The sequence below is a fragment of the Hyla sarda genome, chromosome 1 (assembly GCF_029499605.1).
Source record: "Hyla sarda isolate aHylSar1 chromosome 1, aHylSar1.hap1, whole genome shotgun sequence".
Lineage (NCBI taxonomy): Eukaryota > Metazoa > Chordata > Amphibia > Anura > Hylidae > Hyla > Hyla sarda.
In genome coordinates, this window is record NC_079189.1 from 577172473 (window position 1) to 577190697 (window position 18225).

General features: G+C 43.2%; 1 protein-coding gene and 1 long non-coding RNA gene across 2 annotated transcripts in view; one reads left to right on the forward strand and one right to left on the reverse strand.

The window, feature by feature from the left end:
* LOC130294605 (phospholipid-transporting ATPase IC-like) overlaps nucleotides 1-14880 on the forward strand; it is an 84811-nt gene extending 69931 nt beyond the window's left edge. Inside the window, exons 23-28 of the mRNA XM_056544706.1 lie at nucleotides 1799-2022; nucleotides 4910-4993; nucleotides 6031-6276; nucleotides 7178-7316; nucleotides 9786-9916; nucleotides 14557-14880. Of these exons, the coding sequence (XP_056400681.1) occupies nucleotides 1799-2022; nucleotides 4910-4993; nucleotides 6031-6276; nucleotides 7178-7316; nucleotides 9786-9916; nucleotides 14557-14784 (1052 nt within the window). The 3' untranslated portion in view covers nucleotides 14785-14880. The remainder of the gene's footprint in view (nucleotides 1-1798; nucleotides 2023-4909; nucleotides 4994-6030; nucleotides 6277-7177; nucleotides 7317-9785; nucleotides 9917-14556) is intronic.
* LOC130294635 (uncharacterized) overlaps nucleotides 1-18225 on the reverse strand; it is an 84980-nt gene that overhangs the window by 63175 nt on the left and 3580 nt on the right. The window lies entirely within an intron of this gene.

Here is an 18225-nt window from a genome sequence, read left to right on the forward strand (position 1 = left end):
CAGGCTTCCAGTATCCGTATACACTGCTATATACTACTATATACACCGCAGGAGAAATGCTAGCACAGGCTTCCAGTAGCCGTATGCATCGCTATATACACCCCAGGAGAAATGCTAGCACAGGCTTCCAGTATCCGTATACACTGCTATATACTACTATATACACCGCAGGAGAAATGCTAGCACAGGCTTCCAGTATCCATATACACTGCTATATACTACTATATACACCGCCGGAGAAATGCTAGCACAGGCTTCCAGTATCCGTATACACAGCTATATACTACTATATACACCGCAGGAGAAATGCTAGCACAGGCTTCCAGTATCCGTATACACTGCTATATACTACTATATACACCACAGGAGAAATGCTAGCACAGGCTTCCAGTATCCGTATACACAGCTATATACTACTATATACACCGCAGGAGAAATGCTAGTACAGGCTTCCAGTATCCGTATACACTGCTATATACTACTATATACACCGCAGGAGAAATGCTAGCACAGGCTTCCAGTATCTGTAGTTTCAGGTGCTGCACATCTCGTATCTTCACAGCATAGACAATTGCCTTCAGATGACCCCAAAGATAAAAGTCTAAGGGGGTCAGATCGGGAGACCTTGGGGGCCATTCAACTGGCCCACGACGACCAATCCACTTTCCAGGAAACTGTTCATCTAGGAATGCTCGGACCTGACACCCATAATGTGGTGGTCACCATCTTGCTGGAAAAACTCAGGGAACGTTCCAGCTTCAGTGCATAAAAAGTGAAACACATCATCATGTAGCAATTTTGCATATCCAGTGGCCTTGAGGTTTCCATTGATGAAGAATGGCCCCACTATCTTTGTACTCCATATACCACACCATATCATCAATTTTTGTGTTCCAACAGTCTTGGAGGGATCTATCCAATGTGGGTTAGTATCAGACCAATAGCGGTGGTTTTGTTTGTTAACTTCACCATTCACATAAAAGTTTCCTCATCACTGAACAAAATCTTCTGCGTAAACTGAGGGTCCTGTTCCAATTTTTGTTTTGCCCATTCTGCAGCACCTGAAACTACGGATACTGGAAGCCTGTGCTAGCATTTCTCCTGCGGTGTATATAGTAGTATATAGCAGTGTATACGGATACTGGAAGCCTGTGCTAGCATTTCTCCGGCGGTGTATATAGTAGTATATAGCAGTGTATATGGATACTGGAAGCCTGTGCTAGCATTTCTCCTGCGGTGTATATAGTAGTATATAGCAGTGTATACGGATAATGGAAAACCTGTGCTAGCATTTCTCCTGCGGTGTTGCTATCAGTGTGTGAAGAGTGGGAGAAGAGGGTTGCATTGACAATCCAACACAATGGGCAGCACATTGAACACATTTTATAAGTGGTCAGAAACTTGTAAATAACTCATGAAAGAATAAAGTTATGTTAAAACCAAGCACATCATTGTTTTTCTTGTGAAATTCCCAATAAGTTTGATGTGTCACATGACCCTCTTCCTATTGAAAAAACAAAAGTTGGATTCAATATGGCCGACTTCAAAATGGCCGCCATGGTCACCACCCATCTTGAAAAGTTTCCCCCCTCACATATACTAATGTGCCACAAACAGGAAGTTAATATCACCAACCATTCCCATTTTATTAAGGCGTATCCATATAAATGGCCCACCCTGTACAATGCGCATTGTATGCAGTGAGCTCCCCCTAGTGGTGGTGGCATGAAGATTTTTATCACCGCTTTAGTTAGACCTTCTTATTGTAATCCATATCTGTTTTTATTGTGTCTTTCAGCTGCCCATATAGGAGTTGGTATAAGTGGCCAGGAGGGAATGCAGGCGGTGATGTCCAGTGACTACTCCTTCGCTCAGTTCAGATACCTCCAGAGACTTATTCTGGTCCATGGCCGCTGGTCCTACATCCGCATGTGCAAGTTCCTAAGCTTTTTCTTCTACAAGAATTTTGCGTTTACATTGGTTCATTTCTGGTACTCCTTCTTCAATGGATTTTCAGCTCAAGTAAGTATAAAAATCCATATTGACTCATGGGTTTTCTTCAGGAACCAGCACCAAACACAGCTGTGGGTTTAATCTGGTATTGCCAATATAAACATTCTAAACCCTAGGGCAGGGTTTCCCAACCAGGGTGTTGCAAAACTACAACTACCAGCATGCCCAGACAACCAACGGCTGTCTGGGCATGCTGGGAGTTGTAGTTTTGCAACTGCTGGGGGCACGCTGGTTTGAAAATACTGCCCTAGTGTACAAGGTGTAACAATTATTTAGAATTACCAACACTGCCAATGCCAGAAACATTACCTTGTTTACCCATACACCTTAAAGGGGTACTCCGGTGAAAACCTTTTTTCTTTTAAATCAACTGGTGGCAGAAAGTTAAGCATATTTGTAAATTACTTCTATTAAAAATTTTTAATCCTTCCTGTACTTATTAGCTGCTGAATACTACAGAGGAAATTCTTTTCTTTTTGGAATGCTCTCTGATGACATCATGAGCACAGTTCTCTCTGCTGATGTTATTATAATAATAATAGTAATAATAACGCTTTATTTATTGTTGTCTTTAGTGGGATTTGAACCCAAGTCCCCAGCACTTCAAGGCAGCAGTGCTAACCACTGAGCCACCATGCTGCCCTTAGCATACATCTGCTATGCATCTGCTATGCATGGTTGCTAAAATGGACAGAGATGTCAGCAGAGAGCACTGTGGTCCTGATGTCATCAGTGTTCAAAAAAGAAAGGAATTTCCGCTAAGTAGTACTGGAAGGATTAAGATTTTTTAATAGAAGTAATTTACAAATATGTTTAACTTTCTGCCACCAGTTGATTTAAAAGAAAAAAGGTTTTCACCGGAGTACCCCTTTAATAGTGACCTAAAACTAAACTTGTAGTGAACGGAGCCTCCAGTTAAAAACCCAAAACATGCCCTGTATCCATAAGATTGTGACCTAACTAAATCTTTGTTTTCATCTGGCACCCGCTAACTATCAAGCCTTCAGTATGCATGCAGAAGTGGGTGCTTGGCTGATTATTAAAACATGATCTTGTTCTCCCCGACACATTTCACCACACAAAGTGGTGTCCTCAGGGGCAATAAGCCTTCTCCATTTGGCAATGGGCTGCAGTACCATAGACAACTGGAGTGGCACGGTTTTGGAAAGAAAGCAGCAGGGTTGAATGGTGACTTCACCGGTACTGTAGGGAGATCATGTCAACAGTGGAAAGTGATCGGACACTACCAATTTGTTCTTCTCTTGGGTATAGATGCATTACCAAGTGAAATACTTTCCTATCTTCCTGCATTCTGACTGATATATTTTTTTTCTTCTTAGTTTGATTTATATTTTTTGACTTTGTATTACAAGGATTGAGTATTTTTTTTTGCAGGACAAATTGAACACACTATGCAGACTATTTTAGATGCTGGTTGTTGAGCCCACCAATCAGAATCGATGACCCAATGGCATGCGTTAGTGAGACGGGGATCAGGATTTTTATTGAGACCTGAGATAAGCCACTGCCAGAGGTTTCTAACAAGGGCTTATTCTCCTCCACCCCATTGAAAAGCCATGCTCACTTAGCTTAACTAAGCATGCATATGTATGGGGCAGGTGAAAACAGCTTTCATCCAACAGCTATTGAAGGACATCTTAAAGGGGTACTCCAGTGAAAAACTTTTTTTTTTTTTTTTTTATCAACTGGTACCAGAAAGTTAAACAGATTTGTAAATTACTTCTATTAAAAAATCTTAATCCTTCCTGTACTTATTAGCTGCTGAATACTACAGTGAAAATTATTTTCCGTTTTGAAACATAGAGCTCTCTGCTGACATCTCTGTCCATTTTAAGAACTGTCAGGAGTAGGAGAAAATCCCCATAGCAAACATATGCTGCTCTGGACAGTCCCTACAATGGACAGAGATGTCAGCAGAGAGCACTGTGCTCATGATGTCAGCAGAGAGCTCTGTGTTTCAAAAAGAAAAGAAATTCCCCTGTAGTATTCAGCAGCTAATAAGTACTGAAAGGAGTAAGATTTTTTTTTTTATAGAAGTAATTTACAAATCTGTTTAACTTTCTGGCACCAGTTAATAAAAAAAAAAAAATTCCCACTGGAGTACCCCTTTAAAGGAGTTCTGTAGTGGATTATAACTTATGCCCTAACCTTTGGATAGGGGATAAGTTAAAGATCACGGGGGTCCGAGCACTGGGACCCCTGCAATCTCCTGTAAGGGGCCGTGGCAGACATGCCCCCTCCATGTATCTCTATGGGATACATGAAGGGGGCGTGTCGGCCGCAGTGTCATGCGGGGACAGAACGCCCCCTTCCTGCAGACTGTCATGGCCCCGTTAAGGAGATCGTGAAGGGTCCCAGTGGTCAGACCCCCTGTGATCTATAACTTATCCCCTATCCGACGTATATTCCACTACAGAACTCCTTTAAGACAAACTTGGCTAAATCCTAATAGGCATGACCTCAGCAGGCCCAGGCTGTCCTGATCAGCTCTGGCATATGCACTGCTGTGGTCAGAGTGGCCTCTTTAAGCCTCCTGACCCCAATCTAATATCTGTAGCAGCACCCCACCTACCATTTATAATGCTGGTTTCCTCTTATATTTCAGAGAGGCTTTTGGACTACCTCGGGCCCCAGGGCTGAGTTGCAACTGCTACCTCTAAAATTCCTATAGCTACACCCCGAACCAATGACCTATAGTATGCCATAAAAAGTTCTGCAGTAAAGTGGGGTCCCAAACATCCCTGCAATTACTGGATTGCTCATAGTCATTAAGCGTCGCGTCTATTCCATCTATCAGTATTTATAGTAAAAGTCACAATAATATAATCACATAATATCTACATCTGCTCATCTGATCATTGCTCTGTCCTTACAGACCGTGTATGAAGATTGGTTTATTGCACTCTACAATGTCCTGTACACCAGCCTCCCTGTCCTGCTTGTCGGCCTCTTGGATCAGGTAAGTCCCATTGGTTTGTTGGTCAATATGTACTAATGAAGTAAATAGACAGAGGTGTCCTGATGGGACCACGCCTGTAATTTTGCTGTCTTCGTAATTCATTTCTGTTATACTTTTCTCCTGACATCTGTTATAGGATGAAATCCAAATCCAAGAAAAATTCCAATAGTAAAACAAAAGTTAAACAAAAAAACATCTGATCCAAACTTTTATTAGTGGCACATTAAAGTGTGTGTGTATGTATATATATATATTCTCCAAAGCCACCACACTTCCTGGATATGTTCCCTGTAAACCATCCTGCCTGATATATGTCTCCTGTGGCATTTGTTGTCTTTTCTGGATACTTGATATTCTTTGCCATCCTTCTCTCCCCTTGCATACATTTCCCAGTAATCATTGCAGCTCTCCTCTGCCAGCCCCCACCCTCATGCTCTGAGAAGCAGCATAGAGAGGTTCAGTGTATGATTGGCTGAGGCTGCACACACACCAGTTCTTAGCAATAAAGAGAACATGGCTCATCAGTGCAGGACAGAAACCACATGGCCTGTGTCTCTTAGGAAGGTGGGGGGCTGCTTTTAGAGGGGGATTTGGACAGAGACAGAGTGGATGGCTGGATGATGTAATTCCCTCACTTCATGCATGTAAGATACAACGAAAGAGTGGAAATTGTGCTATATAGCTAATGAATGATATTTAGACAATTAAATATGTTGATAAGAGGGAAAGGATAGACTATGCATTTAATTCCTCAGAGTACCCCTTTAATGTGCTACCACTAAACAAGAAGATTTTATTGGACTGGATGTTTGTTCTACTGTTGATGCTTTTGTTGGGTAAGTCACTCATCATCTGGTTCTTGCTCACCCAGTAAGAGGTCCAGTTAGTGGGGAGCTGGTTGTTGGCTACATAAGTCATATCTGGTCATGGTGATCAATCCTTCCTGAGATAAGTGTCATCTGAGATGCCCAGCAGCCCCTTATCTCTTAAAACAAGAATACGATTCACTGGTTTTAAAGCCTCACTTCTTATTTCAGGACGTCAGTGACAAGCTGAGCCTGCGCTTCCCACGTTTGTATATCCCCGGCCAAAAAGATCGGTTGTTCAACTACAAGAAATTCTTCCTGAGCTTGTTCCATGGCATTGTGACCTCGCTGATCATCTTTTTCATCCCGTACGGAGCGTTCTTGTTAACCATGGGGCAGGACGGTGAAGCGCCGTCTGATTACCAGTCCTTTGCCGTCACGACGGCCACGGCTCTTATCATCACTGTCAATTTTCAGGTAAGGTTAGTGTAAAGGGACTTCATTAAATAAATGGACGCAGTTGCATACATAGAAGATAGGAGGACCCATAGTAAATTTCAACGTGCACCAATTATGGCATCAGATTTTGCCTCCCAGGACAGAAAGGTCTGGTGTTTATTTTCCTTTGCTTTCTATGAAAACCATTGGTCAATACCCCCTCCATTAATGGAGTTGTCCAGCGAAAGAAACAACCTCTGTGGCATCAAAAAAATATAATACAACTTACTAAATTGTGTTGTTTCCCATACTTCAGAGATCTCTCCATATCAGCTCTGCTCCCTTGTAGCTGTAACATCATGTCACTCTCATGGAAAACGGAGAGCTACCGTTTCTGCCCTCCCCTTCCCTCTTGTCTGCTAAGGACAGGATCATTGTTGTGAAGAGGGGGATCTCTTATTACGGCTCATTAGATTTTAAGGCTGCATGACTCCTTTTTCAGATAAGACAGCCTTGAGTCTGTTGTGACTTAAAATACTTTGACTAAGACAGTCTTCCTTCTTCACATCAATGGTCTTATCCTGAGCAGACAGGAGAGGAAGAGGGAGCAAGGACGGGAGTGTGACGTGAAATTTACACCTATATGGAGAGATCTCTGCGGTATGGCTAATAACATTATATTTTGCAAGTTTTTCTATAATTTTTTGACCCCCATACACCAGTTACAATGTAGTTCCCTGGAGAGTGGAGATCTGCACACAATGGACCAACTCTCCAAGTACCCCAAAGCAGCTGCATGGTAGGCCACTAGGGTACATGCATTATTGGATGGGGACGTATAAAGTTCTCTTTGCATCCCCTGCTTTTAACAAGTAGGGGATTGTCTAAAGTGGAGAACTCCTTTAATATTATGTCAGCTTCAATTGTTCTGTTTTTACAGATCGGTCTGGACACCTCGTACTGGACCTTTGTGAACGCCTTCTCTGTATTCGGAAGCATTGCCATCTACTTTGGAATAATGTTTGACTTGCACAGTGCCGGAATCCATGTCTTGTTCCCATCCAAATTTATATTCACAGGTGCGTCCCACCAGGTTTATAGATCTAATATAGAGTTGCTGTCACGTGTAGTGCTCTGCTCTTACCAGTGCTAATAGGTAGAATAGAAACATACAGTTCTAGGGTCACTGGGTTTTCTGGCTAAAATTGGTTGATACCAACATCTGATTGAGTGCTGAAACACGGCGCATCCGCTGGACAGCTGTTTTGCTGGGCTGTCGCGGGAAGAATTATGCTGTGACCAGGGCTTTGTTCACTGCGTAGTGCAGTATTTCCCAAACAGGGTGCTTCCAGATGTTCAAAACTACAACTCCCAGTATGCCCGGACAGCCAACAGCTGTCCGGGCATACTGAGAGTTGTAGTTTTGCAACAGCTGGAAACATCCTTATTGGGTAGCACTGGTGTAGTGCCTGTGCCTGGTTATTGCAGCTCTGCCGTGGCATCCCAGCAAAACACCTGATCAGCAGGGAGTTCGGCATCAATCCATTGTGGCGAGAAAACCCCCTTGGAAGGGGTAAGGGTACCATATTATTTCCATAGGGACATACATAGAAAGCATAGGACCCTATAGCACCGGAAGGGGTTAATGTTTCTCCTTGAGGAGAGTGCCAAACTGGCTTATTGACAATTTTTGGTCCTGCATGCTTTACTGGGACAAAATATGCAAAGTAGCTCTCCTCTAGAAAAGAGTTTGCTTTCTGGTGCCATCTAGTGGAAGCAGCAGGAACTAGCTGACAAATTTAGAATATGCCTCACTTCTTCTGTCAAAATATTTTTTTAGGTCCAAATTTCTATGCTGTTTCATTTTACAATACACAGTGGTCCCTCAAGTTACAATATTAATTGGTTCCAGGACGGCTATTGTATGTTGAAACCATTTTATGTTGAGACCATAACTCTATGGAAAACCTAGTTATTGGTTCTGAAGACACCAAAATGTCATCCAAAAAATAGGAAAAAGTGAGGATTAAAGAAAACTATGTAAATAACTAATACACACAAAGAAAATCCTTACATATCAGAGTAAGAAAGATCTGTTGGAAGCTGTTAATCACTGTCTATGTAAAGGACAGGAGCTTCTTCAGGGTCCTGTACAGTACACAAAAAGTCCTAATAAGGTTTTGGTGAGGGTGTGATGAGGGCAGATGGAATTACCCTAGGGGCAAATGGCATTAACCTGTTGTGTTCGTGACGCCAGGACTTGGTTTATCCTCTACACCACGCGAAGGAATACCGCTGGATCCTGGGCTAGGCACGGGACAAATAATGACTCTGACGCCAAGTTACAGAACATGGCAGCTTTACTGAGTCAGACAGGTGTAACAGTCTCTATACAGCTTGGCTAGGCCCAAGGAGGTGACTTCAGAGACCTTAGTGCTTGGACTTGGACAATTTGGACTTGGACAATTTGGATGCAAGCCATGCTGACGTGAGACAGGATGACTTGGACTGACTTGACTAGGACAGACTATGACTGACTTCGCCCCTTCTGTAGCTTACCAGGCTTTGACTTGACCTGTGGGGCAATGAACTTGAGAATCCGTGGCTGCTTGACTGACTTTAGGCCTCCACTGGACACCAGACACACTCTAGCAGGACTTGACCTTACTGTAACTCAGCTAAGCAGGAAGAGAATAAGAGAATGAGCTAGCTCCACCCAGGGCTTATATGGGGGAGACTAGGAGGGGTCCCATATGTCGCCCTTAGGTCACATGGTCACTGATACCTCACTGGGTTACAATCACATAACAGGTCTTGTAAGACAGGCATAGAAGCACAGGAACAAGGGGGACAGGTGAAGGGGGTTCCAGGGGACACTGTATGGAGGCTGTCTGACAGGGCAGCAAGTGTACAGGGGTGCAAATCATGTACTGGGCCACCACAACATGGAGTAACAAGTAACCCTCACCTGGTGTCCTAAGGAGCAGCTAACACCACAGAACATGTAGCACCTCCCTGTACTGGAGGTGGCGCTACCAGACAGACAGTCAGTGCATGCACTTCAGTAATACAGGGGTTTTACCAGTGAATGCCCATTCTGATTGGTCAGTTCTTCCAGCCATTGACATATTTCACAGATCTGGACTGTCTGTAGCATTGTATGGTGAGTCTGGTATTAAGTTTCAGTCCAGTTTCAACAGACCAATGTATGTTGAAACTATTGTATGTTGAGGCCATTGTAAGTTGAGGGATCACTGTATCTGTATAGGGGGGGCAAATGATGGACAAATTATACAATTATGCACCTACCACTAGGGGCAGCCCTCTGCATATGGATTTATAAAGTAATGAACTCAAGGGATGCTATGTAAATCTGTATACCCTCACATTATAGTAGGTGCATCCTTGTATCTCCAATAATGTCCAGTTGTAACATAGATTATACATAAGAATTTCAAACCCTTTTAGACTAAATTGTAACTGGTGGATGAGGATAATTATACTGTGTGTGCTCATCGGTATCGTTGACTCTTGTTCTTGTTTTGCAGGAGCAGCACCGAATGCGCTCAGACAGCCCTATCTCTGGCTGACCATAGTCATTACGGTGGCAATATGCTTGCTTCCTGTTGTTGCGTTGAGGTTCTTGTGCAAGATAATGTGGCCTTCAGAAAGTGATAAAGTAAGTATTCTGCCTTTTTTACTTTTTTATTTATTTAAAGGGAACCAATCATCAGATTTTACCCTATATAACGCTTTGCAAAGCATTATAGAGGGTAAAATCTTTATCCTCACCATCCCCAGGGGACACTCCTGCCCCCAGGGATAGTGAGGATATGAACTTATAAACTAGTCACCGCCGTGCCCGTAAGTAGTCCCCTGGGTGAGGAGCTCCTCTCCCCTAGTCTCGTTCTTCGGCCGGTAGCGACACCCCCTCGGCTTGATTGACGGGCTGCGTCATCACTCTGCTCCATCTGTTCAGTGAGCAGAGCGCTGACACGGCCCATCAGTCAAGCCGAGGGGGCGTCGCTACCGGCCAAAGCTCCCCGCCCAGGGGACTACTTACAGGCGTAGTGTTGACTAGTTTATAAGTTCAAATCCTCACCATCCCTGGGGGCAGGAGCATCCCTTGGGGATGGTGAGGATAAGGCTGTGGAGTCGGAGTCGAGGAGTCAGAGTCGGACTAAATTTTGGGTACCTGGATTCGGAGTCAGCAAACAATGCACAGACTCTGACTCCTACTAAATTTAGATTGGAATAAAAAAAAAAAAAAAAAAAGCAAGTTTAAATGTCCCAATTCACAAAAAGTTATAATTAATGACTTCTCTACTGTAAGAATAAAGACCAATGCATGCAGTGCCTCACGTAACCGCAAAACGAACACGTTAAGTGACCGTGAAGAAGCATGCTTTTCATGTACTTCACTATATGGCACGCAACGCACAATCAGGAGCAGCAATACTTTCCATAGTGTTGTGTTCTGCTGTTACAGGGAACCCATGGGTAACCTGACCTCTCACTGATAAGGGATTAAGTGAATATGTTTGTTGCAGGACTAGAGACACTTGTATAAGTGACGGGAATGGAGGGTCAATAATTCAAGACTGAAGCTGTAAACCATTGGAAAAACTGCTGCCATACAGCTAAGGCTATAAAAACTTGTAAGCTCGATTGTTAGCTTAAAAGGGTACTCTGCCCCTAGACATCTTATCCCCTATCCAAAGGATAGGGGATAAGAAGTCAGATCGCCGGGGTCCTGCTGCTGAGGACCCCAGGCATCGCCGCTGCGACACTGCGCTATAATTACTGCACAGAGCGAGTTCGCTCTGTGCGTAATGACGGGCGATACAGGGGCCAGAGCATCGTTACGTCACGGCTCCGCCCCTCGTGATGTCACGACCCGCCCCCTCAATACAAGTCTATGGGAGGGGGCGTGGTGGTCGTGACGTCACGCCGATCCATCTCCTGTATCGCCCATCATTACGCACGGAGCGAACTTGCTCTGTGTAGTAATGAAAGCGCGGTGCCGCAGCGGCGACCCCGGCGATCTGACATCTTATCCCATATCCTTTGGATAGGGGATAAGATGTCTAGGGGCGGAGTACCCCTTTAAACATGACTATGGGATTCTACTAGGGAAATCATGTTTTATAATAAATGCCCCTTCCTGGATCCTCCCACTGCCCTATCTTCAGCAGCAGATCAGCACACAAACTGTTCAATACAGTAGACTGTTGGCTTCCCAGCCTGTAGTCCTGTGGTAATGACATGTATGTTGCCTTTTCTTTCCTTCAAGGAATATATAAAATACATTCTCATATTAATACAGAGTCTGAGTCGGAAGTACAAAAAAACGTCGGAATCAGAACATTTATCTACCGACTCCACAGCCCTGGATTTTACCATATATAACTCCTTGCCAAGCATATATAGGGTAAAATCTGATGATTGGTTCCCTTTAATCAATAGAACGTAATGCATTTTTAAATGGTACCTGTCACTGCAAAAATTGTGCAAAAGTGCAAACAATTTAAGCGACACTGCACCACTTCAACTGGCCAGAACAGATGCAAGGACCAACATGGTGAACATAATCTCTGTAGACTTCCCAATTATGGAACAGACCATGTTCAGCATCCGTGAATTTATTCCAGCAATGTCACAATATAATATAATATATATAGTATTATGATATTGTTGGAATAAATTCAAATTCACCAAGTGGGTGCTGCACATGGTCTGTTCTACTCTTCGGATATCTTAGGAATGTGTCAAAAGTTTTTGGTGTTTTGAGTGTTCAGATCCTGTCCAATGAAGAGTATGAGCCGGGGGAGAAGCTGGCAGTAGTGCACTTCTCTCCCTGCTCTATGTTGGACCTGAAAATTTAAAGGGGTACTCCGGAGAAACTTTAAAAAAATACAAAATTAAAGCAGTTGTTGCCAAAAAGTTAAACAGATTTGTAAATTATGTCTATCCAAAAGTCTTAATCCTTCCAGTACTTATCAGTTGCTGTATGCTGCAGACAAAGTTGTGTAGTTCTTTTCTTTCTGCTTACACCTCAGTCCATGTCAGGAACTGTCCAGGGAAGAATAAAATCCCCATAGCAAACCTTTACTGCTCTGGAAAGTCCCTGACATGGACAGAGGTGTCAGCAGAGAGCAGTGAGGTCAGACAGAAAAGAACTATATAACTTCCTCTGTAGTATACAGCAGCTGATAAGTACTGGAAGGATTAAGATTTTTATATAGAAGATTTGTTACATTTTTTTCTAATCAACTGGTGCCAAAAAGTTATTTTCCACCGGAGTACCCCTTTTAAGAATGTGCTCCACAACGTGCACCACCACTACTGAAATGCTTGCCTACCTAGTTTTTATGTCAGACCTGGACACCAGCCCCATTATGAGGTCGTCCAGGTCAGATCACACAGAGCCAGAAGCGAAAACGCTAATACAGGTATAGGCAGATGTTTGGGCTACATCTCCTATGATGCTGTTTCAGCCAAAATGCTGCCAAAGCATCATGGGAGATGTTGTCCAAAACATCTGCAGTGCTGAAGTTTGCCTATGCCTGCGCTAAGACTATGTTCACACATCGGAATATCCGCACGGAAAATCTCCTTGCAGACTGCATGCGCCGGCATAACATGCTGGTGCTAAGACCACACTGGAATGCGCCATCTCATAGAGGACTGTGTGGAGTCTGTAGAAAGAATGGACAAGTTCATTACTTCTGCGGACAGCAGAATTGGAATTTCTATGCCAGAAACATCTGGTGTGGTAATTCCACAGTGTGGAATACAACAGGACTCTGATGCTGCACTGGAATTCCGCACAGAAATTTCTAAACATAGCCTAAGATTGCACTTTTCCCGGCTCCTCATTGTGACCTGAACACTTAGGCTAGGTTCACACTATGGAATCTCCGGGCAGAATATTTCCGCCCAGAGATTCCGAATGTGGCCAGTGCCGGCTGAATCTGTCGGCGCTAGGACCGCGCGGACACTGCAGTCTCCAATAGACTTCAATGTGTTCCGCAAGTATCTCCGCCTGAAGAATGAGCAACGCCATTCTTCAGGCGGTAGTTTCCAAGTGGATTTTCCGTTCAGAATTTGTGAAGCGGAATTTGTGAAGTGTGAATTTGCGAGCGGAAAACCATTCACTATACAATACATTTTAGCAAGCAGAATCTCTACCTGCAATTTCAAAGCAAAATTGCAGGCAGAAATTCCGTAGTGTGAACCTAGTCTTAGACACCAACTGATAGCAATTTTATTTATTTTTTATTTATTTATTTATTTTTTTGTGAAGACATATCAAATGATTTTAGGGGGTTATCCAGCAAAAGAAGCCAATGTACACAAATTTTCCAATAAAGGGGTACTCTGTGGAAAAACTATTTATTAATTTTTACTTTTATTTTTTTCAAATCAACTGGTGCCAGAAAGTTAAACAGATTTGTAAATGATTTCTATAAAAAAAAAAAAAAAAAACTTAATCCTTCCAGTACTTATTAGCTGTTGTATGCTCCACAGAAAGTTGTGTAGTTGTTTCCAGTTTGACCACAGCGCTCTCTGCTGACACCTCTGTCCATGTCGGGAACTGTCCAGAGCAGGATAAGTTTGCTATGGGGATCTGCTTGTACTCTGGACAGTTCCTGACATGGACAGAGGTGTCAGCAGAGAGCACTGTGGTCTGACAGAAAAACAGAAAAGAATATATTATGTATTATGTTTATCTTGTGGGAGGCAGTGACTCGTTCACTCATGATGATAATGATGGCAGGAAGAACAGACTGTATGTGTTCCAAACAATGACTGTAGATGAAAATAGAACATTTTGTAGGTTTGGAATTATGGGACCATGAGAACTATGAGGAGTGTGAGTTTCCAGCGGGCATGACATCACGCCATGCCCCCTCCATTCATGTCTATGGGAGGGGGCGTGACGGCCGTCACGCCCTCTCCCATAGACATGAATGGCGGGGGCATGGCGTGACATCACATCCCAAGTACCGGAAACAAAGGTTTCAGAGACTGGAGCAGCAGAATATAATGCGGGTGCTGTACGGAGATTGCAGGGGTCACAGCGGCGGCCCCCTACGGTCAGAAATCTTGTCCCCTATCCTATGTCTTAGGCCAAAATACCCCATTAAACTATTAGGGAAAGGGCTTCCTATTACATGAAATGTGGGTGAAAATAGGCCCCCTTAGCCCATAAGTAATGGGATAATAGGAATGATGAAAACAGCAGGAAGACTGCGTTGATTTTGTCGGAGAAAGTGACCTGTTAACTTTTCCATGTCTTATTTTTCCCTCTTTCAGATTCAAAAGAATCGTAAGCAATTCAAAGCCGAGGAAGCGTGGAGGCCGCGGGTCAGCACAATCCGACGGGGCGCATCTGGCAGACGCTCTGCATACGCTTTCTCTCACCAGCGAGGATACGCTGATCTTATTGCCACAGGACGCGGTATCCCGAAAAAACGGGCTCCGCTTAACGGCATATTTGCCACCAGCGCAGAAGGAAATAGCCACCTGGCGGGAACTATATGATAAATCCTTGACGTTGCTTTTTACTACAGACACTTGCACAAGGAAATTTTGTATATATTTTTATATAATGTTCCTCTCACTCAGGACTTTTTTTTTTTTTTTTTTTTTTTTTTTTTTTTTAATAAAGACTATACATGTAACCTGGAGACTATTCACATTGTGAACTCAAGACCGAAGATTTTTCAAGTACATATATTTTTATTTTTTTGTACTACATTGAGGTCGGCCGCCTTGGGCATTTTGGAGGAGCCAATCGCTGACTTAGACATTTCTCCTGTAGGTGGCGTGGCAGGACTAGCAGCCATCATACAGCTCTTGAATGCCCCTAGATGGACGGGACTTGCTTATCTCTTATCCGGGGGAGACTTTTATCATGAGCACAGTCACCTGTGAAATATTGTTTACGTTTTAGCCTTGGCGTTATTTAATAATGTTAATAAACTGTAGAAAAGGTTTATTTTTGTCTTTAATAAATGATTTACTTAAACCAGTGTCCATGTTGTTTAAAAATTTAGGATAAGCTGTCCTGTGTGTGTATACGAGGCGTGGCACTATTTTTGGCCATTATATAATTCTGCTCTGCATCTCTTCCCCCCCCCCCCCCTCCGCCCCCCCACCCATTCCATAGACTTGTATTGCTTGACTTGCAGACACAGGACCCTCCTCCCCCTTCCATAGACTTGTATTGCTTATCTTGCAGACACAGTACAAAGCGGAGCTGATTTTTAGGGAAGAATATTAGTACAAAAAAAAATGCTCCTTTCTCCTCCTCCCCTCCTGCTAGTCTAAGCTATATTGCACAGTTTCTTATATTCACTAGTACTATTAATCTATGCAAAGTTTGTTTAAATGTATCTATTTCAAGGGGTACTCCAGTGGAAAACATTTTTTTTTTCAAATCAACTGGTGCCAGAAAGTTTAATTTAATTATCTTAATCCTCCCAGCACTTATCAGCTGCTGTATACTCCAGAGGAAGTTGTGTAGTTCTTTCCAGTTTTACCAGTGTTCTCTGTGGACACCTCTGTCCATGTCAGGAACTGTCCAGAGTATAAGCAAATTCCCATAGCAAACCTCTCCTGCTCTGGACAGTTCCTGACACACAGAGGTGTCAGCAGAGAGCACGGTGGTCAGACTGGAAAGAATAAGTACTGGAAGGATTACCCATTTATGGAAAAAAAAAAGTCTGCTTCCCCACCCCCCTTCAGAAACTGTTCCACCCTTGTTTATAGTGGCCGGGTCTGGTATTGCAGCTCGTTGTCAGTCCCCCCCTTTAGCAAGTTATGTAACTAATCATGCAAAATCTTTTGTGTACATTTTACCTGATACATTGTAACAAACTCAGGACAAAAGAGAGATGCTTGGAGTTTTTGTTTTGCAACAGCTGGAGGCACCCTTGTTGGGACACACTGCTGTAAGTCCTAGGTCTCCAAGCTGCAGACCTCCAGCTGTTGCAAAACTACAACTCCCAGCATGCCTGGACAGCCAACAGCTGGGTGTTGTAGTTTTGCAACATGTTAAGGTCCACAGTTTGAAGACCACTGCTGTAGGTGTTTTGTGTTTTTGGTGGCTACCTCCAGCTGTGTATTTTTAACAACCAATCCTACACAACCAAAATATCACTTGACCTTATTCTAAGTTTGGCGGACCCACCGCCGGTTGCAGGTTCAGCTGACCGTTTAAAGTAGTACTCTAAAATTGCATTAAAAAAATAATAAATTAAATGTTGCAAAAGAATATAACATTGCCTACCTGCCTGCCCCAGTTTTGAAACCTTCAAAAAACCAATTGTTTTGGGGGCCTTAGTCCTGTACTACTTGCAGTTGTTCAGTACTACAATTCCCAGAATGCATTGCTTTCCCTCAGCTCTTTATCACAGTCCTTCTACAGCACTTCTGCCACTTCCCAGCCAGGGCTGTTGCAGAACATCTCATTTGCACAATAATTAAGGTTGCAGCACCTGCTAGTTATTCTCTGTCTGCTCCTCTACCTGTTAGTTATTCCCTGTCTGCTCCTCTACCTGTTATTCAGCACTAGGCAGTAGATTGAAAACACCTCATTCTCGTTAAATGTCCGATTAAAGATATATATGTATATGAAATGCAGATAGTAATATAGGTGCTGGTTAGAGGTAATGACCTCACTCAGGGGGAGGGGCTAGAGCTTAGAGACAAGATGCAGTCAAACCTCCTGAGATGGCAGAGGACAGTGTGTTGCCTTGTGAAAGAGTGGAGAGTTGCTAAAAAAAAAAAAAAAAAAGACACTGAAAATAAAAGGATTACACAACTTCCTGTGAGGGGAGAATCACACATAAGCACTCTAGTCAATACAATTTGTGATTACACTATATTAGTTTTACATCTTGGGGCGGTTGTCTCTCTTTTAAATACTAACTTCTAAAACTGGGATATCCCTTTAAGGTGTATGGCAGCCTCCTGACTCAATACCGACAGAGATGAGATCGATGGAGAGAAGGGTCTGGTATGGTATGATGGCTTTTTGTACCCAACCCTTTTGTTCTGGAAGGGAAATGCTGGCACCAGAGCTGTCGGACTGCGTCTTACCCCTCCCGTTCCCAAAAGGGAATAATGAACTTTGGGCACATGTATGGGTACACCAGGAAACAAACTTTAGGCTGACAGTTTTAAAAAAATGGACACCTTGAGGCTGGTGCAGTTTTACTGTCTTGTGTTTTTTTTTTTTTTTTAAAAGGTATCTATAATGTATTACTATACTCCTATCACTATTGTTGCATTGTCTTCATACCTGGGCCCATCCGCATACTGGGTGAAAGCGCCTTCTGTTTTGTTCCTAATACAATAAATGTCTTGAGGGATTCTTCTAATTCCTTTACACTTCTTTAATGACTTCAGACATAAATCACGGGGACCAAAAAAACTAGTTCTTCTACATTACTAAAGGAGCTTATGGATCATAAGGTGGACTGTCAAAAAAAACATATGACACTTGTTCTAACACTTCTCATGACTACTGCTCCTGCCTCAGCACTTCTTTCTTAGTACTACTGTTATTAATACTATTAATACTAATTCTCTTACTGCTACAATGTCCTCCGCCTCACAACATCTGTATTACCATTCTTATTATTACTAATAATACTATTAGTGATCTCTGTGCTGGCACTCCAGCGTTAGTCACGGAAGCCTGGGGCTTCTGTGATGTCACTCCACATCCCCTCCATTCATGTCTATGGGAGGGGGCATGATGGCTAGCACACAGCCATCACCCCTCCTCCCATAAACTTGAATGGAGGGGGCATGGCAGCTGTGATCGCCAGTCATCGGGCATGGAGCGGAGTTCACTCCGTGCACCGGATGACTGAGGTGCCAATGCGGAGAAAACGGGGGTCCGCAGTGGCCAGACTCCTATGATCAAACATTTTATCCCCTATCCTTTGGATAGGGGATAACATGTAGAGGCAG